Source organism: Paramormyrops kingsleyae, chromosome 6 (genome assembly GCF_048594095.1).
Source record: "Paramormyrops kingsleyae isolate MSU_618 chromosome 6, PKINGS_0.4, whole genome shotgun sequence".
Taxonomy (NCBI): Eukaryota; Metazoa; Chordata; class Actinopteri; order Osteoglossiformes; family Mormyridae; genus Paramormyrops; species Paramormyrops kingsleyae.
The window spans coordinates 4182710-4207597 of record NC_132802.1 but is presented as its reverse complement, the minus strand read 5'-3'; the positions used below and the strand labels follow the sequence as shown (position 1 = coordinate 4207597).

The 24888-nt window shown below is 42.6% G+C and overlaps 1 protein-coding gene across 11 annotated transcripts in view; it reads left to right on the top strand.

Annotated features, from left to right (window-relative positions):
* LOC111859112 (rap1 GTPase-activating protein 1-like) overlaps positions 1-24888 on the top strand; it is a 107046-nt gene that overhangs the window by 68235 nt on the left and 13923 nt on the right. For 7 of the 11 annotated variants that reach the window (XM_023841512.2, XM_023841509.2, XM_023841504.2 and 4 more), the window contains 13 exons: positions 4686-4776; positions 10994-11029; positions 12863-12910; positions 13624-13662; positions 14531-14716; positions 15622-15725; positions 17761-17839; positions 18083-18136; positions 19296-19379; positions 22000-22100; positions 22761-22890; positions 23790-23945; positions 24575-24646. In XM_023841512.2, coding sequence (XP_023697280.1) covers positions 11012-11029; positions 12863-12910; positions 13624-13662; positions 14531-14716; positions 15622-15725; positions 17761-17839; positions 18083-18136; positions 19296-19379; positions 22000-22100; positions 22761-22890; positions 23790-23945; positions 24575-24646 — 1071 coding nt within the window. In that variant the 5' untranslated portion in view covers positions 4686-4776; positions 10994-11011. The remainder of the gene's footprint in view (positions 1-4685; positions 4777-10993; positions 11030-12862; positions 12911-13623; positions 13663-14530; positions 14717-15621; positions 15726-17760; positions 17840-18082; positions 18137-19295; positions 19380-21999; positions 22101-22760; positions 22891-23789; positions 23946-24574; positions 24647-24888) is intronic. The other 4 variants (XM_023841506.2, XM_023841508.2, XM_023841515.2 and 1 more) reach the window with 1 other exon arrangement.

The following is a 24888-nucleotide window of genomic DNA, read 5'->3' as shown; positions in this document are numbered from 1 at the left end:
GTCTTCCTGCTCTTTATTTTGTGTTTTTATATGAGTTTCGTTAGTACATGCAATATTATGTTTTATGTCAAGCATATTTTATTATTTTTATTATAAAATTTCGAACACATCTCTGTGCGTTTACACCTATTTAAAGGAGCTTGAGCCCTTCCTAACAAGCTGATGGCTCTGCTACATTTCACACTGACTTTAGGACAGCAGTGTGAGCAAAACGTTTTAATAGAAATTAATCTCTGTACTAGAAGCCTTTTTTTGTTTTTTGTTTTTTTTTTTTGGTGGTATTGCAACATACTGCCGCCCGTGTCACAGACAGAAACAAAGTCCTCATGCTTTTCAACTTTTGTATCTCTGTAAAGATATTCAGGGCCGGAGTGGGACTGAGTGTAATGTGTGACACATAGTTTCAGAATCACTGAGTAAGACATAGTGTTACCATTAAACCCACAAGCAGAGCGGAACACCAGGAATTCTCCAGATTCACTAATCTGACAGACCGCATATATGACGGTGGTCCAATAAGATTTTAATTGACCTGAAAAATTCCTATGGCCTAGTGATGTCATAGCCGTCGTAACGTCGTAGCCCAATGCATTACTCACGTGTTTGTGGTGATGTTGGTGTAAACAAACCTACTACGCTGCCAGTCATATAAAAGCATAGCACATATAATTATGTACAGTACATAATACTTAATAATGATGATAAACAGCTATGTTACTGGTTTATGTATTTACTATACAGTAGTTTTTTATTGTTAATTAAGCTATACCATTTAGCCTAGGTGTATAGTAAGCTGTACTGTCTTGGTTTGTGTAAGTTCACCCTATGTTCTCACAACAGCGAAATTACCTAACAACACATTTCTTACAATGTACCCCTGTCATTAAGGGATGCATGACTGTATTGATTCTGCTAAGTGAAACTACACTGATACATTATTTCTATGACTTCTATGTACTGTAGGCTGTGTATGTATCATATCTTTCTTGCTTTTGCTATATGTTAGTATTTTAGGTTTTATGTGTTATTTGATATGATTTGGTAGTTTATTTTTGGGGTCTGGGAAGGCTGAAAATCTTTTGCGCATATAAATTAATGGCAATTGCTTCATTGCTTTACTCCATTTATATGCAAAATTTTTCCAGCGTTCCCAGATCCATTTCAGCTTACAAAAGGCTTCACAGGAACACTCCACTTCCATAAAGCGGGGGATACCTGTATTCTATAAAGACCTGGAAACAAGAGTGGGCTGTGAGGGTACTTTGTAGATCCTCAATTCTGCTTGAAATGTCTGGCTCCACCCACCTGAAGACATGGTTGAGCTACAGATTGCTTCTTGGCCGACTCTCTGCCGTCCCATTTCTTAATATTGTGGTTTTGTCATTTCTCAGAAAGGGAAATGGGCTCTACATGCACACAGTTATAGCTTATAGAAGGTACTTGTTAGCAGGGAGCTAATGGCATATTGCAAGTGATAAATTGCTAAAAGCAATCTTCTCGTCTTGATGCCAGGAGGGAACTGGATGTCTGCCGGGCTGCACTGCTGTGGTGTAATTTCATAGGCTCCTGTCTTTTTAAGATGAACTGATGTAGAGGACAGTCTCGTGGGAATTAGCATGCTAGTGCCTAGAAGCAGAGTGCATGTACAAAATAGAAAGTGATTGGCAGAAAAAATACAGAGAATCAGTGAGTGTGGAGGCCATGGAGACCAGGTTTAATGTAGGTTGTCTCCATGCCCTGGCAAATAAGGGCCTGTACATCCCATAAGACTAGGGTCCCGTTTGGGCCTGAAAGCCTGAGTCTGGCCCTTACCTGAGACCTTCAGATCAGATCGGACTCAGCCCAACTAGTACCAGGAAATCTAAAACCCAGCCCGAAACCTGATACCTTGTTGGGGCCCATTGGGCTCAAGTCATTTCAGGGTTGAGTATAACAAGTCACAGTCACAGGGGACTCCACAGAGGATCTCCACCACTGCCTAAAGGAAGTTTGATTTGACTTATTCCTTAACTTCTTGTAAACGGGAGCTTGGGAAGATGCTGACAGCGGTGACCTTGATGGGTCTGCTGAGGCTTGGAGAGCATGGTGCCATTCCCTCAGAAGAGCTTTAGTTTAGGGATTGGGTGTTGAAGTTGGCACAAGGTGAGACTGGAGGGGTTAAGGGGCATGAAAGTCAACCCGGTCCACCGGGCGTTAGCGTGAACATCTTCAGTGCCGGGTCCGAGAGGCTCTGTGGTCGGAGAGGCTGAGACGGAAAGTGGTACCAGCAGTGTGGTCCAGTCGGATTACTCAGGATGCAGAGTATGGAAACAACAGAGTCGCTCACTGAGGAACCGTTGGTAGGGTCTGCTGGGAAGGAAGCTGCGCCTCATCCCATTGAGTATTGTCATTGTTACGAGTATTGTCATTGTTACGAGTATTGTCATTGTTACGAGTATTGTCATTGTTACGAGTATTGTCATTGTGTTCACCAGTGTTATACTGAAACAACAGTGATATGTTGAAGTTCCCTGTATATTTCCTACATTTAAAAAGCAGCTATTTGCAGAACATCAACTGTAAGCCATGCAATCCATCTTCCTAATGTTTATGCAGTACAGGGCAGCACAGGGGAAGACCCTACACTGGATGCCAGTCCATCACTGGATGCCAGTCCATCACTGGGCACTTTCTCAAAATCACACACTATGGGCAATTTAGAGGCTAAATGCATGTCATACTACTACATTTGGTAGCCAGTCTACCTGCAAAAACTCACTCTCTCAGCCCTGGGAGAACATGCATACATACACACAGGGTGAGCTTATTTCCATTTTTTTCCCGTTCCTGTAATCTCCCTACAATGGGTTGGTGCCACATCCGGGGTTATTCCCTGCCTTGCACCCATCAGGATAGGGTCCGGACTCCCGCGGCCGTATATAGGACAAGCAGTGTAGAAGTCAAATGAAATGAATCTCAGCAATTCTAAGATTTTATACTCCATGTGATATTTTAGAAAAGTAAGTGTTGGGCATCTCCTCCTCTTGTGAGAGCAATTCTTTGAACAATAGGTGTGGCGCTGGGAACAGGTGTTACCTAAGACCTTGGGTGCGAATGGCCCACGAAACTGATACGATTCATTGAAACATACAGAGACAGAATCCCATTAAAACATAAAGAGTCTGATCCTTGCTTTGCTTGTCACCTGGCATTTGAGAGGTTAGTCTCTCATCTCTCATACCTGCTCAGAGCTGCTCACATAACTACCTTAATGATGCCATATCAGATGAGACCCCCAGTGACAGGCGGTCGAGGCTCCGGCTGCTTCATGTGACATGTGACATACTTACCTACTTCAGGCTTGCCAAGGGTGCTGTGCCAATTTGCAGGAGGACTGGCGAGAATTTGCTTTTTTGAGGGTCACCAGGCTGGAATATTCCATATATTTCCTATTCCTAAAGATTTTTCTTTCAAACTGGTTGATTTGAAGCCACTTTTTTCCCAGCCAAATGAATTATGGAAGACAAAATATACAGTACGTACTTCTTATGCATAAACGGATATAATCTTTTAATTACATGTCAGAAATAGGTGGAAGAAATGTTTTAAAGTTTAATCAGCAGGTGACTCTGCCCGTGCCAATGAGCCCTGATGGAGAAATGTGCTAAAATGACAAAACTTAAATACATTTAAAAAATACTTAAACATGAATGTGTGCCAAAAGCAAAGGCCTTGTGGGAGTGTGGGAGAAGCGACTTGGCAGGTCTGCTAGTGCATATCGGCAAAGCCAGGATACGCGGAGCAGGTCAGGCCGATGCCTTGATGCACAGGAGACAAACCGCGCAGTTCAGTACCACGTTTAGACTAGAGGTCTCAACACACAGAGCACCTGCCAAGGCCAAAGACTGCTGGAACACTCTAGTGAGGCACTGATGTACAATATGTGTAATTCTAACCTATAATGTTTTTAACGACTGCATTTTTAATGCAGTGTCTGTAAGGATAACCTTTCAAACAACTGCAGTTTGGGGGCATGTTTAAAAATGACTAACTGAGCATTGTATGGCACATTATTGCCAAAGAAGCACCGGAAGAGTATATCAGGAATATTTTTTGTATTCTGTTGCTGTTTTGTCGTCGTTTTCTGGTCTTACATTCTCAGCATTTTATTTTCCTGGGAGACATTTCGAGAACTGAGGAGAAAAGATAAAAATCAGTGTTGTGCAGGCATGTCATCTCTGTACAGCTTTGGGAAAGCTGGCAGCTTGATGTTACGCAGACTGCAGTTGACAACTAATGCTTTGTTGTATAAGGAATGTAATTTGTTTTTGTCAAAACGATACAACGCAGTGATGATTTTGCAGATGCTCACTATATCTGTAGTCCAGAATTAAAACCCACTCTAATTTCCTCGTACTTGTGCAGTCGGTTTAGCCTGGGATGCAAATAGGTTTGACTGAAAATGTTATATATTGGATTCCCTGGTATTTCAATAATGGGGATTTTCAGAATGCTGCCTGCAGTTTGGCACCCAAACACCACATGGCATTAAGTGTGGCCGGCCCCTCCCAGCCCCACCCGGCCTCTCCCGGCCCCACCCAGCCCCTCCCAGCCCCTCCCAGCCCCTCCCAGCCCCTCCCAGCCCCACGTCTCTCTCACGTCTCTGTTCATGTTACCAGCATCGTTTGTGTCTCTCTGGCTTTCAGGAAACAGGATGGAGGAGATCGTGTCTCAAGCACACTAGCGCCAGCGTCCTTCCAAGCCCCGCCTCCGCTGACCGCTCTGCCGTTTGTGAAGGTAGCGTGGGTGTAATAATTTCCTGGACCTCCTTGGTTTCTGCACTATTAGCAGAAATTCCGCTGATCTCCCGATCACCTCCCCTCTCTGTTCTCAGTCCATCTGCTTCTATCCTCGTCTCTCTTTTCTGAACTTCCATTTCTCCCCTCCCATCTTCACCGACCCGTATCTGTAGATATATACTTATGCTCCCGTACATGTTGCTCACTAAGGTCACGCACTCTCCTGAAGTGAACTGCTTCCCTCTGCTGGAAATTGCGGGTGAAAACTCAGGGACAGGGTGCAGCTTGCTGAGCGCTTTGTCTGCCAAGAGGTGCTTAGACAGCAGTTGGATGACATCCAGCACCACTCCTGCTGAAGTTCCTTCTCGTAATCCATAATGTGTGGCTTAAACAATGCACATAAATTCAATTTTTCCTAATTCATGCTAGACTAGCAGGAGTGGCTGCACATTTTGCACGCATTATTCTGCATTAGCATTGCAGTGTGCAAAGCATGGTTTATGATCAGGGATGCACATAAATGGTATGCATGTACGCATTCACCTCAAAAAGCGATAAACGTGCGGTAATTGATTGTTGTAACAGCGCAAATGCATACGCAATTAATGCGCATTTGCGCTGATATGACAAGAAATGGTTGTGCATTTTAACGTTTATATGCTATTTCGTACTTTGCGGTATAAAGGTTCAAATGTATGGTAAGTTCATGTTATAGCAGCACAAATGCACATAAAACAATATGCCGCACGTATTGCCTTTAACGGTGAATATGCCCGCTGGCGTACCAGTGGTGTGCATCCCGGGCTTAGGTTCTTCATTTGAACCAAGAACCAAAGTTCTTTCGTGGAAGTAACGTTAGCACTGGAGTCACTGTCTGAATGATGCAGGATGGGTTTTAAGGGGTTGAAACGTGTGACAGAAGATTGCCTGGTTGTGAATGCTACCCATCCAGGACAGGGGAGCTCTGTTTGAAGGCACAAAGGGGCTGTGAGCCCTAACGCCTTTCAGCGTTCTTGATGCTGTTCTCTGCCAGTATCGGCCCGCTTCCTGCACATCCATCAATAATCTGCTCCACAAAGAAACCGATTCTACCTTCTGTTTGCTTCCTGTGGCTATAAAACTGGAGAACTGTCTCTTTAAATGTTAAATTGTTGTTTTTCTTTGAGTGAGTGTTATGACAGAGATGAATTGTTTCGTTTTCTGCTATTCATTGTTGGTTCTGTCTCTGTATTCGCTGTAAATAATGGCTACATTTTCAAAAGAACAATGTTTTTATGCATTTTCAGCTAGAAGGCCCAGAGCAGAGGGCAGTCGTGACGTGACTCCAGTCTCCCGAGCGTGTCACACTTTAGCCAATAAGCTAAAAGCACGTCTCCATTTACTATAGTGAGCAAAGACAGTTCAGAACAGCGAACAGCTGCTGTGCTTGATAAATTCTTTAGTTCAGTGTCTCCCAACCCGGTCCTCAGGGACCCCCCAGACAATCCTTGATTTTGCTCGAGGGAGCAAAAATGTGGGCTGTCTGGCAGGAACTTGGGAGGGAGCAAAGTCATGAACTGCTTTTGTTTTACCTTAGGGTGTTAAACCTCAAAAATGAAAATGTTAGTTTATGATTAAATGCAGAGATGGGTTCATTTTTATAGAGAACCAAGCTGGAAGCACATGGTGTTTGACCCACCAGTGAGTGATTGACAGTAAAATGAGGCTTCCTTCAGACGGAGGTAAGATAAGTTAAAAGAGGTCACTAAAATAACCGTAGTCACCCAAAGAATGGTATGGAAAGGAGCAGGGAAAACAGGGCCCTCAGTCGAGTGAAACCTCCTGATGGGAAGGAGAGAGAGAGGGGAGTGGTATCAGAAGCTCACTGAAGGGAGGTGTGTGATGTGGTGACCTTAGACAGTCTTTCAGGGACTCTAGCGTCCAGCATGTTCCTTCAAAGTCTCCGGTGACCTCAGCATCCTGGCCGGTGCCCAGCTTTGTTTTACTTGGTCATAAAGGAATATCGAAGCTGGTACACAGTCATTTATACCGAAGCTGGCACATAGTCATTAATACCGAAGCTGGTACACAGTCATTTATACCGAAGCTGGTACACAGTCATTAATACCGAAGCTGATTCACAGTCATTTATACCGAAGCTGGTACACAGACATTTATACCGAAGCTGGTACACAGTCATTAATACCGAAGCTGATTCACAGTCATTAATACCGAAGCTGGTACACAGTCATTAATACCGAAGCTGATTCACAGTCATTAATACCGAAGCTGGTACACAGTCATTTATACCGAAGCTGATACATAGTCATTTATACCGAAGCTGGTACACAGTCATTTATACCAAAGCTGGTTTACTGTGATTTAAGGGCCTTGCTCAAGGGCCTAATGGTAGGATCACTCTGACAACCACAGGATTTGAACCGGCAATCTACTGAGTCCCACATCACAGAGCTGCCCCCCCCCCCAACAAACTGTTATTTTTTGTTTAATACTTTTTTGATCAGTGCATAATTCCATATATGTTATTTTATTTATTCCTCAGAGGCCATACCACCTGCAGTTTAGTTCAGACTATCTACTCTGAAGCTAAGCAGGTTTGGGCTTGGCCTGGGCTTGGATGGGAGACCAACTAGGAAAGCTGGACTGCTCCTGGAAGTGGTTTGGTGTGGCTGACTGGTTAAGCCCATCCTGGGGTCTGTGTGGATCCCAATGCAGTGATGGGGACACTGTGCTATAAAAATGGCAGCATCCTTGGGACTAAAACTTAAAACTGAGGTCCTGCCTCTCTGGGGTCACAAAAGACCCCTGGGCATCTCTTGAAAGGTTCTGGTGGTACCCCTGGCTGCAATTGCCCACTGTGGCCCTATCAAATCTGGCCTCCTAATCTTCCCCTATACCTAATTCTCTCCTGTCCCTTCACCACCTTAGCTGCTGTGTGGTGAGCATACTGGTGCAGAATGGCTGCCGTTGCATCATCAAGGTGGTGGCCATACAGTGGGAGTTGATGTGGTTCCCCATTGCCTTGATAAGGAAATGTAAAGAACAGTACACATAAACATTTTTGTGGGTAGATGTGTAAAAGTATCTGAACAGAAAACGGTGTATAGTCTTGTGTGAATCCTAGGAAAGAATGACCAGAGAACCCTGTACAGATTTGTACCAATTACTGAAGTTCATTCAAAGACTCAAAGAAATTAAGTGGAATTTCAGTTACAGCTCAAATGCAGGGAAAGGAAAAATCATTTTATCTATTTCATATCTACATTTGCAATATTTATCTATCCCTTGCCGAATTTACCAGCATGTTACAGAGTAGTCATGGCAAAATTTTGATCTGAAACTAGAATTTGATTCCCGGCTTCTGGGAAAGGCAGCGGAACAGGGAATTTAGAAATTAGAACTTTATTTTTGAGGGATTCCCCTTTATTAGGCTGGGCAACAGGGGGGAGGAGAGAATGCAACAGAAGGCTTCTGATTAGACACCAATAACAGAAAGACTATCGGTGAGGAAGATATGTCCGGTGATGTCCATATAGTACGCATATGGTACCTGATTGCTTGGAAATTCGGGTTCAGTGATCACCAGGAATGAGTAGCTAATGAACATGATCATCCCCCTGTTTCTCGTACCTTTTTCACAACATTGTGTTTGTACTCCTAATTGCTCAATCTGATTGGTTGATCTGTAATGTGCATTGTAATTGATGCTATAATCTTATATATGACTGAGATTCAATCTAGTTTGTGAATGATTCTTGAGCCAGTCTGTGGTCGATATTTGATCTATTTACTGTTTTTTTTTTGAGTTTGGCACTAACTCACCATGATAAAGTGAACTTCAGGGTGTTCCTCTCAACATTTTAAGAGGTCTGTTAAGTGCATTATGACCTTTTCGTTAATGTAGGTCCATTTTATATTTTTGCATTGTACTAATGTCGCATTATTAATATGAAATGGGACCGAGCATCTGACAAGGGCACTAAGCCAGAGTAAAATGCAGTGCAGAGTAATGAAATTCGAGTGCCAGTTTAATCCCATATGGAAAACCACATTTAAAGCCACAGTGACATGATTTCCTCTAAGTTTCTGCATGGATGAAACTGGTGTACAAAGTAACACTATGCAAAATATGGATAAAATATGACTGCAACATTTCTAAATTTGTTTGTGAGTGAATCTTTAAATATATTATCAAATGATTAGAAGCGGTTTGCTAAATGTTAAAGAGCAAAACCCAAAACTAAAAGACCATTTTACAATACGGCTCCTTTGTGCCACTTCCAAATGCTAGCAATTCATTAATTAAAAGAGAGATCTGTAATAACTTTTTATATTTTGTTTTTTTATTGTTTATAATTGTCTACTGATGATTTATGATTAATTAGCTGATTATAAAAAAATCGTAAACCTCTTTATTAGGGTAGTCTTGTAAAAGTGGTTCCATATTAAGGTGCTACCAGTAATTTTTATTTAATCAATGGCTGCTGTTTCCCATCTGGATGTAATATGGCACATCCAGGCCTTTGCCTACTTCAGAAGCATCATGGATGTTACTGCTGTTTGAAGTTTGATGTGTACTTGTCTGAAAGGTCCGGGAATAAGGGTGTGGAGTTGAGGGTTTTGCTTGCAGAGAAGCATGTATCTGCTGTGGTGCGTGCTGGTGGTAATACTTCAGGGCTCCATCTTCACTGCCATCGGGGGCTGGGGGTGCAGGGGGCCTGTCCGGGGGGGGGGAGGGGGAGCTGAAGAGGCTCCGCCTCTGGGGATCCTGTGCCAGGGAGCGAGCACAATAGTCACGGCTGAGGCGGGGGTAGGGATGGGACACCCACACTGTGTCTGCTAGGGGAGCGTTGGCATAGGCCGGGGAGACACGGAGCAGCAACCCCCCCACACACGTGCGCAGAGTGACACTGCGCCTCGCAGTGCCGATGGGCCTCCTCTTAGTGACTCGCTCTATGGAAGAGCTGTAAAGGTGCTGTGAGATCGGCTAAAAGTCACCGTGGCAACGTGAGGCCCCCCCAGGGTCATGGCGAGACTGGGAGACAAAGTAAGTGTCCCATCGACCGCAGGGCTGCCCGCAATCTGCACCACGAGTCACTCGTGGTATGAAGTCATTGCTTAAACACCACAACCTGACAACAAATCCTAAAACTTAATTAGTGCTTTGTATTTTTTTATTTGAATACTGTTGATTGACTGGAGTTTTGAATGATATTAATATTTTGTTTTGCGACAGACTGTCTATGATTTTGGTAATTAATGATTATATTAATATATTTTATGCATTTTACGTAATATATTGTGATATATAGTACAAATCCATTGTTGCATATATGGTTTCCAGAAGTGAAAAAATCCACCAGTGTAGGGTTTAGTGTGGTTTGAGTGTAGTTCTGTTTGTGTACAGCTGGGAGGTCGGTGCGCTTTTGTGTGGTTTTGCATTGTGGACAGTGGCCCAGACTCTCTGTGCTCCCTGTCAGGTGTTTGGTGGCACTGCTCCTCATTGTACAACCTACCGTAGCAGATTAGCAACGGTGCTCCGCTAACTGGTGTTTGTTGGGATTCGACCTTCATGCTATGTTTGTCAAAATGCCCGGCCCTGAACCTTTGTGCCTGTCATCTGATCTTGCGGATTGAACCGTACCAAGCACTGTTGCTCTCTGCATTGCCACTTTGCTTTTATCTAGGTGATTTTCCCGCTGATTTACTCTTACATGGCGGAGGGTAAAAGCGGGTAAAGCCAGGTAAACTGGGTCTCCGTCAGAGGCACAGGCACTTGGAGTGGACAGTGAAATCTGCTTCATTGATGCCTTTGCCAGTGTTGTGGGGGACTAGTATCTTCATGATAATGAACGTTACAAATATTAATGTGGACAGCAGTGTCCTATGTGTCAGAGGTGGACATTTCAGGTCCAGCAAGTAAAAATCCAGACCAAGATTTTGTTTCAACCAACCAGTTGAGTGTACTCTGCGACTGTGACTCTTTATACTCAACTGGTTGGTTGAATAAAGTCTTGGTCTGGATTTTTACTTTCTGGACCTGAAATATCCACTTCTGGATGATGCTAAACATGGAGTAGACCAGGGTAATTATGTAGCTGTACCATAGAAGCTAGTACAGCATTTAAAAATTAGCATTAGTCAGAATAGCCTTGAGCACATATCATAGCCTTCAAACATTTCTTCTTCTTTTCATCCAGTTTTTCTTTTTCCAGACCACAGAATTATTTGAAATGATTGAGAAGGTGCAGGTAAGGGTTTTTTTTTCCCTTTTGCCTTTTTGGACCTCTTTTGGATTAACATTTCTTTGAAAGCTGAACTATTCTAACAACCTCTGACCATTCTGAAATAAAGATTTCTCTTCACTGAAAAAAATGTTTCAGGTTATGAACTTTTTGGATTTAATGCTCTTTTCTTGGCACAAATGTGCCATGTGACTTTCTTTTTGCTAATGCTCTCCTCACTAACTGAATCAGAACCCTTTCATTCTCGGCCTTGCTACTGGTAAGGCTGTTGGATGCTTCTGCATCGAGCTTACGCCCTGACCTACTCTGCAGTGAGCATTTAAGTGTGCTGATGTGTCTGTGTCGCTTAGTCAATACCCCGCCAAAACGCTGCAATCGAAACAGAAATGAAACATAAACAAAGTATCCATTTTTTTGAGTCCAGGTTATATTTGTGCAGCTCCAAACTTCCAGTAGAGAAATTTGGAAAAATGACATACATTTCCCCTTCTAAAGTTAGTACCTATACTATTTTTTACTATTTCTTAGTCTTATAAAGTACGAATAAACGTAATGGAGGTAAGTGAAATTGGCGGCATCATCCGGAGAGTTCTGAAGCCCTGTTGCTCTGATCCCCAGGGTGGGTTATTTAGCGCTTCAGTTTCAATCAGCGATATAAGTACAGATATACTGGGATGTACGCTTTCTTCACTCCTATTAAAAACAATTTACCGCGACGTGTAGGTACATTTCTGGGGAGGTGCACGTCAGGCTACAGCAAGGACTATGGTGTAAGGTCCACAGCTACGCCGCACTGACGACGTTGATCCAACACAGAAGTATAGATCAGCCTTGATGGCAGCATGGAAATGTAGTTTTGGTCTGCAAGCCTCTGTCTTGTCACCTTGCCTGTCAAAAAGGTGGCATTATGACACAGAGCATGGAGTTGTTGCGTAATTTTTTTTAGGTACAGCAGGTAAATATTTAAAAAACCTGAAGATGCAGCTGCACATGTAGGACATAACCAGATGGATTTAAGACATAACACATGCGCTGAACTTTCTTAAAGGGTTGGTGTAGTCTCGGCATGTTGTGGCAAACAGCAATGCCTTTAAGAGAGCATCTCATCAGGATGAGTCTGGCAAACAGCAATGCCTTTAAGAGAGCGTCTAATCAGGATGAGTCTGGCAAACAGCAATGCCTTTAAGAGAGCGTCTCATCAGGATGAGTCTGGCTGAGCTGGTCACACACTTTACAGATTTCAAACTGTTCCGGCTCAAGGTCAGAATGAGTTGCAGGGATCTCTGATAACTCCGGCACTTTCTAAGCAACAATTGAGGCACATCAAAACATTCCTGTTGGCACCACTAGTTCCTTTTACCTCCTCCTTTTATATCAAATTCTTATCAATTTTCTTGCTGGCCGTGGTGATTTCAAAGGCTCTCACTGTCCCAGTGCCTTGTGTCCTGGTTGGACCTCGCCCTCCTGTGGCTGTCTGTTCATGCTCATTTTCACACTCTGGACACAGATGAAGCTTCTCTTTCCCACATTTGAACCCTGTTCTTTTTCTCATGCTTCATTCTCTGCCCCATTTTCGTTTGGCCCCTTTGTTCTCACAGAGCCTCACAGAGTCTCACAGAGTCTGTGAGCTCACATGTAAATTATTTAGCTGCAGGTGTGATTTAGAAGGTAGAATCAAAGTGATCCTTTGCCATTCGAAGCACGTTCCCGGGAAGGAGTGGATTGCTGTCATGTTTTAGGAGCTGCCCTGATTCGCCGAGATTGTGTTGCTATGGTTTTGATGGGGCCTGTGATGCCACGACTCATGCTGCCTGAACGTGATTCCTGTTCATCTTGCAGAGCAACAGGATGGATGAGCAGAGGTGCGCCTTCCCTCCGCCCCTTAAGGTACAACCCGTCTCCCAGGTTCCGAGCTAGACACACTGCACCCCCTGAGAAAATGCCACACTGGGCCCTTCGTTAGATTGCACTGACCAGGCCCCCAAAATGATATTCTGAGGACCCCCATAAAGTGCTGGATCCCCTGAATGTGCCAGGCTATTCCTGCCCTTATGACACCCATGGGCCATGCTAGCTTGGGTAAGAAGGGTGGAAAATAGTTGTTTCTTTGACAGTATAGCAAAAGGAAATAGATCTGCATTGTGTTCCCTTTGCCAGTCAGCCTCTGCTCTGCATTTGTGCATTCAGAGAAAAGACCCCCAGATGGACGTTGTGCCTTCTTTTTCTTTTTGTGAGGTACACTGACATCATGATTTACTTGTATGGGGAAGAAATTCTATTCTGGACTGTGTTTATACACAAGAAAACAGTAGCAGTCCAGTTGTTATGGTCACTGGCTTGTTTGTGAGCCATTTGTGTGTCTGTCTCTGTGGGGAATGTGGAGATGCATTTAAGGGCAGAAAATGCAGGAAAAATTAGCACCCAGACAGCGGCAACTCCAGCTTATCCGCTCTGCAGACATGAGCTGCGACAACCAGCAAAAATGCTAAAAAATCTGTACTTTGTTAACACACTGGGCAAGTCATTATTTGGATATGAGTCCTTATAAACAAAAATTTATAGCTTGCAAGGAGAAATGACAAATCCTTTTTTTCCCACAGACGGAAGAAGACTACATCCCTTATCCCAGTGTTCATGAGGTAATTCGCTGTAAATAAACAGCAAACAGTCCAATTACCCCATTGCATGTCCTCGCACTCTGGTATAGAGTATAATAATAATGATCTTTATTTAAATAGCATTTTTCATGCATGAAGTGCTTCACATATACGATTAAAATAAAACCAAAGACTGAGAAGGAACTAACTTACAGACCAATGAAATTCTAGAAGGATGGAAGAAATCACTCAAATAAAACCACTCCCAGTTAAATTATTATTATTATATAAACATACACTACCTGTCAAATTATTATTATTATTGTTTTTATTATTATTGTTTTTATTATTATTATTATTATTATTATTATTATTATGTAAACATACACTAACTGGATTGGATACAGCGTTTAGTTAGAGTATGGAATAGTCTTCTTGTTACTGTAGTGCAAGCTAAAACCTTGGGGTCCTTTAAATCAGAGCTAGATAAGATTCTAACAACTCTGAGCTATTAGTTGAGTTCTCCCCAGATGAGCTTGATGGGCCGAATGGCCTCCTTTCATTTGTAAATGTTCGTAAATGAATAAAATATGATAAAATATAAAGGAATGAAAAGGTTAAAGTTATTCAACTATAAACTAGCAAAAATTGGAAATAATATTGCATTTTATGGATGTAGCAACAAAATGGTGAGATAAGAAATAAATGAAATAGATAGTAGAAAATCACAAGCAAAAAATACCATAATGATATAAGTGATTAGGAAAACAAATGGACTGGTTAAAATGCCAATCGAAAGATGTGCTTTCAGTTGTATTTGAAAAGTATTAAGCGACTCAGTGTGTTAGAGTGTTCAGATTTACTGCTCGATAGACCTGATTGGCTGCCTTGCTGTTGTTGTGGTTTCCAGGTGCTGGGCCGCAAAAGTCCATTCCCACTGATCCTGCTGCCGCAGTTTGGCGGCTACTGGATCGAGGGCACCAATCATGAGCTGAGCTGTGCCGCTGACCCCGAACAGGTGGTGTCGCCCACGTCTCGCATTAAGCTGGAGTGCAACACCATGGCCGTCATCTACAGGAAACACTTCCTGGGAAAGGTGAGAGATCTCGCCCAGCACAGGGCTGGGAGACACGCCCTCATTCTGCACGTTATCGTGTCGGGAGCACTTCCAGTCAGCTTCTGTCAAGCAGAAACACAACACTTTGTTCCATGGGTTTTTTAATGATGACTCTATAACAGTCCCTTTCTGGTAACATGAACGACAAGGTCATTGCATTGTGTCCCATTAGGCCATCGAATTACAGTCACAGCAACTCTTTGTTACTGGTGTCAGATAATGGGATCATTATGTCCGACTCGAGAAGATGCTGAAAACTCAGGGTTAAATATGCACAAATACCCTCACTGTCTCTCAAGGCACTATTAAAAAGTAAGTCCTTACTGAACCCAGTGTATGTCACAGACGGAAAAAGATGACAATTATTCAAAGATAGCAATTGTAATAGTTTGTTTCTTCCAAATACAAGGTTTTTCCAGGTTAATTAGGCTATTTAAAAAAGATCTGCGGCAGTCATTTACTCTGTGAGCATACGTACAGAGCTGAATTTCATCCCAGTTAATTAACAGTTGCATCCAGGAATTCATTTGCAGTGGTTTATTGAACAGTAAAAATCATATAATGTAATACAGTGTAGAAATACACCAGGTATTGAAAGGCAGCTCAAATTCAAATTAAGGACAGTTCTTTACCCCCCTTATACCCTAAAAGCCCCCCCCCCCCCACTTCTCTGGACACTGTACTTCCTTAGCACCCTAGTGGTGCCAAATGGAACTGCCATTCTCTCCCTGCCTTCCCCCATGATCATAAATTGCTAACACTGTCTGTATTCAAATGATCAACTAAGAACATTGGGGCGTCTTCACTACTTTTCCTTACACATTTGTAGCTGAGAGTGGGGAGAAGATATGCCTCCACTAACCCTAACCCTTCTTGGTCTGAAGGAGCACTTCAATTACTACTCAGTGGACAGTGTTCTCGGACACCTGGTCTTCTCGGTGAAGTACGACGTGATCGGAGACCAGGAGCACCTCCGCCTCTTACTACGGTATCTTGCCTCTTTACCACATGACTCCATCCATCGTTCATCATTTATACATATGAAGTAGTTTTTGTGCATATATTGATGTATATCACAGACACACACAGACACACACACACACACACACAGACACACACACACACACAATAGACTTCCTTGATATATTTTGATTACATTTTTCCTTTTCTCTGCCATTGATAGGGTTATGGTCATTTAACATTTTTTTTAATGATAATGTACTGGGAAAACAAACTCTGTGTTGACATTAGAATGCTGAAAAGGATCTCATTATCGCTGGCTTGCTATAATCCTGAATTTGCTGCGCTGTGGTAGTGACTTGGCATTCTGCCAGCTGACACAGAAAATGAATGACGGTGCCATGCGCCACCCCCTTAGCTGGCATAAGTAAGGCAAAGCGTGAGCGTGCCCATGTCCAATAGTGCCCACATGCCTAAATATTTAAAGATGTACTGAAGGCGATTAATCTGGCCTGTCAAAGTCTCCCGCCTTCATTTTATTAGCAGATGCGAAAACTAAAACATAAATGCAGAAAGTCGTGTCTGAGTACAACTGTTTAGCACTCTCTAAAAGACTCCAGCTGTTTAGCACTCTCTAAAAGACTCCAGCTGTTTAGCACTCTCTAAAAGACTCCAGCTGTTTAGTACTCTCTGAAAGACTCCAGCTGTTTAGCACTCTCTGAAAGACTCCAGCTGTTTAGCACTCTCTGAAAGACTCCAGCTGTTTAGCACTCTCTGAAAGACTCCAGCTGTTTAGCACTCTCTGAAAGACTCCAGCTTTTTAGCACTCTCCGAAAGACTCCAGCTGTTTAGCACTCTCTAAAAGACTCCAGCTGTTTAGCACTCTCCGAAAGACTCCAGCTGTTTAGCACTCTCCGAAAGACTCCAGCTGTTTAGCACTCTCTAAAAGACTCCAGCTGTTTAGCACTCTCTGAAAGACTCCAGCTGTTTAGCACTCTCTGAAAGACTCCAGCTGTTTAGCACTCTCAGAAAGACTCCAGCTGTTTAGCACTCTCCGAAAGACTCCAGCTGTTTAGCACTCTCTAAAAGACTCCAGCTGTTTAGCACTCTCTGAAAGACTCCAGCTGTTTAGCACTCTCTGAAAGACTCCAGCTGTTTAGCACTCTCTGAAAGACTTGTTTCCAGCTGCTTCCTACGGATTTCGGGGTGCTGGATGATGCAAAACAAAAGTAGCCCTACTCGTGATGGCAGGCTGCCCCTGTAAGCCCAACAGGTGCTCCTCACGATTTCTTTTTGGTAACGCAACGTTACTGCATTGGCTCAATAAACACGACTGGCTCAAATCCCTCAAACTGCACTAAATGCTGCCAGACTTTATAAATCACCTTTATCAAAATTTGTCCCAGACATGGAACTGTAGTCATTTTCTAAAGCATTTTCTGTTCTAGAATGTTCTTGCATAATTGTTCTTCAATCTGTAAATCATTAAATGTGGCACATGCTATGGGTCTGACACTGACTAAGAATTGAATTCATAATATAACAACTGGCTAAATACAAAGCAAGAGGATTATTCCACTAAGACATTGTTTCCCATACGGTCCTTGGGGATTGGCAGGCGCCCACATATTTGCTCACTCCCAGTTCCCTACTGGGCAGAAATGTGGATTGTCTGGCAGGGAGCTGGGAGGGAGCAAAAACGTGGACCGACGCTGGGTTCCTGAGAACCAGGTTGGCAGCAGATAAAGGTCCTCATCTAAAGGAGCCAATCAATCTCCTAGCTTTGGGGGTTGATGTCCCTGTTATAGCGGAGTCCGGACACAGTATGATCTTTACTGTCTACCCTTTAAATGCCTGCTGTGAGCTCAGCCAACTGCTTGGTATCAGTCAGTTGCTGCATTACTGTGGTTACTGTGGTTACCAGCACATGGGACTATTTTATATGTTAGCCCAGTTTTTCCCAGTCCGACCCTCGGGGATCCACAGACAGTCCATGGTTTTACTCACACCCAGACTGATGGCATGTTTACTCACTCTGTGAATCAATGGCTTTTTTTTTTTAGCACTAAGATGAAAACCTATCATGATGTGATACCAATATCCTGCCTGACTGAGTTCCCCAATGTTATCCAGATGGCCAAGGTAAGATGTCCTGAGGCCCTGATATCTGGGAAAACACACTAACACCTTAGTGCTAATGGGCTTCGGGCAGATTGCGAATTTGCAGATGAGTGGAAAGAGCCGGATTGGTTTAATGGAAGTAAATGAATTCTAATTTTTGTTCCCTTTTTTGTTGAAGAAATGTACCCTGCTGGAGTAACACTCATAATTTCATTTTACAATGACAATAAAAGGCTTCTGTATTCTTATGTTTGCTATTGCCAGCTCGCCTGTGAGGAGGTGAATGTGGACCGCTTTTTCCCTGTGCTCTACCCAAAGGTTTGTTTGTTTGCTTGCATATTTATAAAAGTCGTGGTTTGAAAAGTCTAAGTGTGTTTTTCCACTGCACCAAATACTGTATTTTTGGTACTTTCGCTTTTCCATTGACTTCTGGTCGAGACGAGTACCAGTACCAAAAGTACAAAACCAGCTGGGGTACTACTTTGGTACTTTGGGGTGGGACTTGAAACGCTTTCTTTGTCGTTAGGTTACGCAAATAGCCTGCCTCTGATACACAATACAAACATTGCCTTGAAAACAGTTGCAAACTCATGCAACTATAAATAATAATAGTGAAGTAAAAAAAAAAAAAAAGATTTGGTCATAAGAACATATACAACAAAAAGATCCAGGTGTTATGACACGAAATTCAAAAGTTTTTTGTTGAATATACTAATACAGCATTCATATCATGTGCTGTCCTTGCGATGTGATTTTGTTATACATAGAATGATGTGATGTTGTAACAAATATTTAGGCAGCGCTCATGTAAAAGCGGTGTGAGGTCACTTCACTGATTTATAAACATATAAGAATCTATAAAAGGAATAATAATTAAAATTGCAAAGCTAGCTAAGGTTTTTTTCCTATGACAGGGTAACAGAGTAAAAATATTTTAACAAAACTTTAACCCCCTGCACAATAATGTCCATACAGAATTGAAAGTAAGAAAAAAGCCTTATTTTAATATAGCTGACTAGTGAGGTAAAAATTGTATGTGCATAACATGCGATGTTGGTATTAATATTGTACATCGGCAAGCCATATAATATACTACAGCGATTTTTCGAATTCAGTACAAAATACCCTGCTTCGTGTTGTGATGTCATTTGGCACCTGTACCAGTTTTTACACCAGTGGAAAACCAACACCTTGAAGTACCGTACTTTTGGTACCTTCTTGAAGTACCGTACTTTTGGTACCTTCTTGAAGTACCAAAAGTAGGGTACCTGGTGCGGTGGAAAAGTGCCCTAAGAGGGATTTGGAATTAATGGGATCTAACTGATATTTTCACCTCAGTTTCCATCTCCTCAGGATCATACTTGATGTAGATGCTTCTACAGCCTGATATATAGGCTAGATAGGGGGAGTTCTGTTGGCTCGGCTCTGCGACCGCCTCGTCACATTCCGATCTCTAACTGCTCCCTTCCCTGCCCAGGCTTCAAGGCTCATCGTTACATTTGACGAACATGTGATCAGCAACAACTTCAAATTTGGCGTCATCTACCAAAAATTTGGACAGGTGAGGATTCATACGTTCTGTTTCATTGCAGTGGCTGGCTTGGAAGATGCTTTCCATTAGGGGGTCACAGGTGTAGATCGAGGTGTCCTTACGAGCAATTCAGTCATTTTCATCATAAGAACATAAGAAATTTACAAACGAGAGGAGGCCATTCAGCCCATCAAGCTCGAAACGTGGAGATTGGCAAGGATCGCAAGAAAAAACCAAACACGGTCACAGACTAGTATGAAGGTATGTGAATGTACTTCATTTTTTTATAAGTATAATGTGCATTATACATGTCAATTAATTCAAAATGTAACACAAGTCTCAATTTCTTTTTTATTTTTAGTGTGGGGTCGACATCATGGACCAGAAGGTCCATGCAGGAACACGCCAGTGGCCAGTTGCCGTGTTCTACAACATCCTTGACCTGGCAGCGATGAACGCCCACATTCTCTACAAGGCGTGTACAGGATCCACAGAGAAAAGACGAGTGTTCATGGCCCACCTTGTGGAGGAGCTTCAGCATCGTTTTATGCAAGAAAAAGAGATTGAAAAAGAAATTAAAATACAAGTTGGACAAGCTTCTGTTCCTCAGCTTGCCGCTGGAAAGAAGACTGTGTCAGGTGCTCCGTCACTGTAATAGGAACCACAGGAACCACAGTGTGACAGGTACCCACAGCGCAGAGAGATGTGTGCAGTGTGACAGGTACCCACAGCGCAGAGAGATGTGTGCAGTGTGACAGGTACCCACAGCACAGAGAGATGTGTGCAGTGTGACAGGTACCCACAGCACAGAGAGATGTGTGCAGTGTGACAGGGACACCTGTCGCAAGTGTAGGAAGGAGGGTCCTTGGGTGTGTGACGACTGTTAGTGGCTAGAAATGGTTTTGTACTTTTTGCGTATGTGCTTATTTTATTTAATAAAAGTGTATCTTCCACTTGAATGACACTGACTCTCTCTCTCTTTCATACACACACATATGCTCTTTATACCATCTGATACTTGAAATTTACACATTCTGTGTCTAAATTTCTGGCAGCTTGTACTCATGAATCAATGATGCACCTTTTTCCCATGTACCATATGAAGTGTTTACATCAAAAATGCACATGCATGCATGTGCATAAGATTGTCTGCAAAACCTAACATTTATTTCATCATAAATTTACACATATAGCTGTAGACTCAGAGTATACATCAAATATATGTATTTGTTATATCAAATATATTTGTGTAATTGACACCACGGTTACCGTAGTAGATTGGGGGATTCCACCCTATTTCAAATTATGCTGTATCAAAGCATGTATACGATTCCTTACAACACACCGCTAGATAAACTCCTTAGTGCAGACCTGAGTCGAAGAAGTGACTTCAGGCTGGGGGGTGACTTTGACTGAGTGACTGTGATTCATTTGCAAAACAAAAGGTATTAATGGCGCGTTCAATTATTTCTCTCCGAGTCAGAACTCGGATGACATCACGAAACGTCACGAAAAACGAAACTTCCCGTCGGAAACACGCCTCTTTTATGACGTTGATCTCAGACAGAATGGTGCATTCATTTTTCTCTTGGAACTGGGAAATTCCGAGAAAATTCTGGTGCTGGAGAGGGGGGCGGACAGCTTATGTGGGGAGTAAGGGGGGGGGGGGCTCCTCCTAAGGAGAGCCTTATTTTTCCAGGAATTTCCAGTTAATTAGACCCTGTTTTGCATAGTTTTACAATAGTCTTGTTCATATACAGTGCCTTGTAAAAGTATTCCAACCTTCGACAAAATCGCATCTCTTTCCACAGAAGATTTTAAGTCAGAATAATAATACCCAGAATGAAATATTGTAAATCAACATGAGTTTTGCATTATAAAAATGAAATATTCCATTAGCATTACTCAAGGGGAGAGTCCTTTTATGTGTTTTATGGCGTGGGCTTGGCCTAGAGGTCCTTTAGACCTGGAGAATGGAGAGGCGGGGGGGGGGGGGGGGGACAATCAGCCAGCCAAGTGTCCTCATTATATTGCAAGAAGAAGCCTGCAAGCATATCTCTGGGCTCATTAGCGTAAGAGAGGAATGCTGGGGGGGGAGGGCGACCCTGAGAGTGTGATGTAAGCGGAGACCCTCAGCCCCCCACTTGGAAAGTAAAGCATCCCCCCCCCCCCCGCACCACAAGGTTCCTCTGTGCCATTAGTGCTCTGCCCTGCCATTGTTTATGGCTCGTTGTGAATCACATTCTTCCTTTAATTTCTTTTAGGATATTAGCATGTCTGTTCTGCTAATTGCCCCCTGGCCTGCTGTAAAAAGCTCTTTAGATTAGATAACATTCAGCGGGTTTTCGCAGGCTGAGATTGCTGATGTCATCTTAGAATGAATCTGTTTGCCTTTTGGCTACTTATTTGAATATCGTGGACAGCAGTTATTCCAGTGTTACTGTAATTATCAGAATGTCTTAATAATGTACTAAATTCCTGCATGTAGGCTAAACAGATATTAGCTTTGCTCCAAACAATGTGTAAATATGTAGGTATCTAATTCACTCCAGTAGCTACATGAGATTTTCTCCATAAAATATTAACACAGTGGGCTGCAGAAAACTGGCGATCCATATCGTGATTAAAATTTCTCCATATCTCCACTCAGACCTCGGAGGAGGAGCTCTTCGGGAACAATGTTGAGAGCGCAGCCTTCGCGGAGTTTCTCGACTTCCTTGGCCAGAAGATTGAGCTGCATGATTTTAAAGGGTATGGGCTAAAGTCGTTCCTGGGACAGGCTCTGGGCCCCCCGCTACCCCATTGGGGATTAAGCAGTTATGATAATGGATGGATGGATGGGCTAAAGTCCTGAACAAGTCATATCATGAAGCCAGGAGTGCACAGAGCTGGGTGAACCCTACTCTCTGCCTTACGGTTGCCTTAATGCTGATGAGAATTATTCTGATCTGATCCAGGCTGGAGAAGCCTTTGCCCTAATTCCCTACAGCTTTGATAAGTTTAGCACAAAAGGAGGAGCTGCAATCCGAAAGAAGGGCTCCTGTATTCAGATTCTTCTGTTTCCATCTGACTCTTATTGACCCCAGAATGCAACATTATATATTTAGAATACATACAAACATTATACACATTATATACCCGTGAAAATAGAAATATATAGAAATGCATGCATGCATATCTGTTTACACTCTATCGACCCAGGTTTATTGGGTAACGCCTTTCTATATGTCTAACCTATAAGGATCCCAAGTTGTACAGATGGCCTTAAATTAAGCTATTTTTATGTACCGCAAGATCATCTCTGAGAAAAGAGTCTCACCTGACACCGTTGCCTAGTCATTTCTTTATTGACCTGTACCCCAGCATCAGATTATAGGATTAACCCATGATTCTCTCTCTGGTATGTTTTAGGTTCCGAGGTGGACTGGATGTGACCCATGGGCAGACTGGCACAGAATCCATCTACCACAACTTCCACAACAACGAGATCATGTTCCACGTGTCGACTAAGCTGCCCTACACAGAGGGAGACACTCAGCAGGTACATGCCCCTGTGAGCTGCCCTTTACCCAGTCCAGAGGAGAGTCTCACAGTAAACTCACACAGGCGTGGCTTCCATAGTCTGCTCCAGCTTCGTCAGGCAGAGGCACTGCATTCAGAATATGCAGTCAGGCATTAAAGCCTGAAGCTCAGCATGGCTGCTCTTATTACGTGAATCTCACTATATATCTGCTTTTAAGGTCTATACTTGCAGTATGCATCAGTTTATGTACTGGCAATGTAAATGCTCTGAGTATATCTCCTCTCAGTAATTGTACACTCAGTATATGATACAGTATATGAGGTAATGCTTTACATTAACTGCACCTTTATAATGCTTTTATATTGCATTCATAAAACGTTCAGTACACCATCATAATGTATTCATTAAGTATTCATAAAACATTCATAAACATCATGTATGTATACCACAACATCCTAACATCCCTTAACAGCTGTAATATACTATACATTAAATACAATCATTATATAATTATACAATTATAATGTTTGTTATGTAATGTCTTGTTATTCATGTATATTAAAGCTGTTAAGGGATGTTAGGATGTTAAGTGTACTTGCATGCTGCTTATGTATGTTCTATGAATGCATTATGAAGGTGCACTGAATGTTCCATGAATGCATTATGAAGGTGCACTTAATGTAAAGCGTTACCATATATGATAAGTAAATGTGTCATTGTGGTACTTAATTATCATTCCACTCAGAATTGATACAGTTTATTTTTTTAGCATTAATGGAAATGGTTCATGTCAGCACTGGAGAGCCCTTCTGCTGGTGTCAGCATTCCCCTTTATTTCTGAAAGCAGAAATGCCAGCACAGTCTGACGTTCTGTCCTCCATATTGACGTGACGTAAGGATGCCATATTGTGTTGCAGCTGCAGAGAAAGAGACACATAGGAAACGACATTGTGGCCATTGTGTTTCAAGAGGAGAACACCCCCTTTGTACCGGACATGATTGCATCCAATTTCCTACACGCCTACGTGGTGGTGCAGGTGGAAAATCCATGTTCAGACAATGTCCTGTACAAGGTATTTGACCTTCAGAGATTACCCTACAGAATGTACCCTACACAGTGTACCCTCTAGACTAGAGTATAACCCAATGAAGTACATATTGTAGGTGTACCTTTCTGATTGTACCTTACTATGTACCCCACAGAGCACTCCCTGCTGGTTGTGTACTACAGAGCACAAACTACAAAGTGCACGCTATACAGTGTACACATCATAGTGTGCACACTACAACCCTTCTGATCTACCCTACAGATTACACATTACATATTGCACACTACATAGTGCTTATTACAAGGTAGCAATAAAGTACTACAAGGTAGTGCGAACTACTGAGTGTGCAATACAGAGTACACCCTACAGACCATACCCATTTGGATGTACCCTACAGATACTACATACTACATAGTACACACTATAGAGTGTGCACTACATAGTGTACTTTACGTAGTCCACACTTTGGAGTATACACTACGGAGTTTACCCTACAAGTGAATTGTATAGCATATTTCCACATTGTATGGTATGGAGCATAGCTTCACTGGCCTTTCCAAAGCATGTTTCAGAAGACAAGTATTTGGTGTGAAAGAGCTTGATATGGGGGCTGGTGTTCACTGTGATAAATCACTGGATCCACCTCCCTCCAGGTGTCCGTGACTGCGCGTGACGATGTCCCTTTCTTTGGGCCAGCACTCCCTGACCCTGCTGTGTTTAGGAAGGTAAGGAATGAGCTATTTTATAGTGATGGGGAAAATTAGGTTTTGAGTTGGACAACTCTGTGCTGTCATTCTCTTTCTAGTTTAAACTAACAGGAACCAATGGGACGGAGGTTAAGCCAATGTAATAAATCACAGCGTACAATAATCCCACGCACCTCAGATTTCAGAGTCTTATGTCTCAAATTACTAATTTTATCTTATTGCTGTTGCAACATTTGTTGCGGGGCCCTATTTGGCAAATT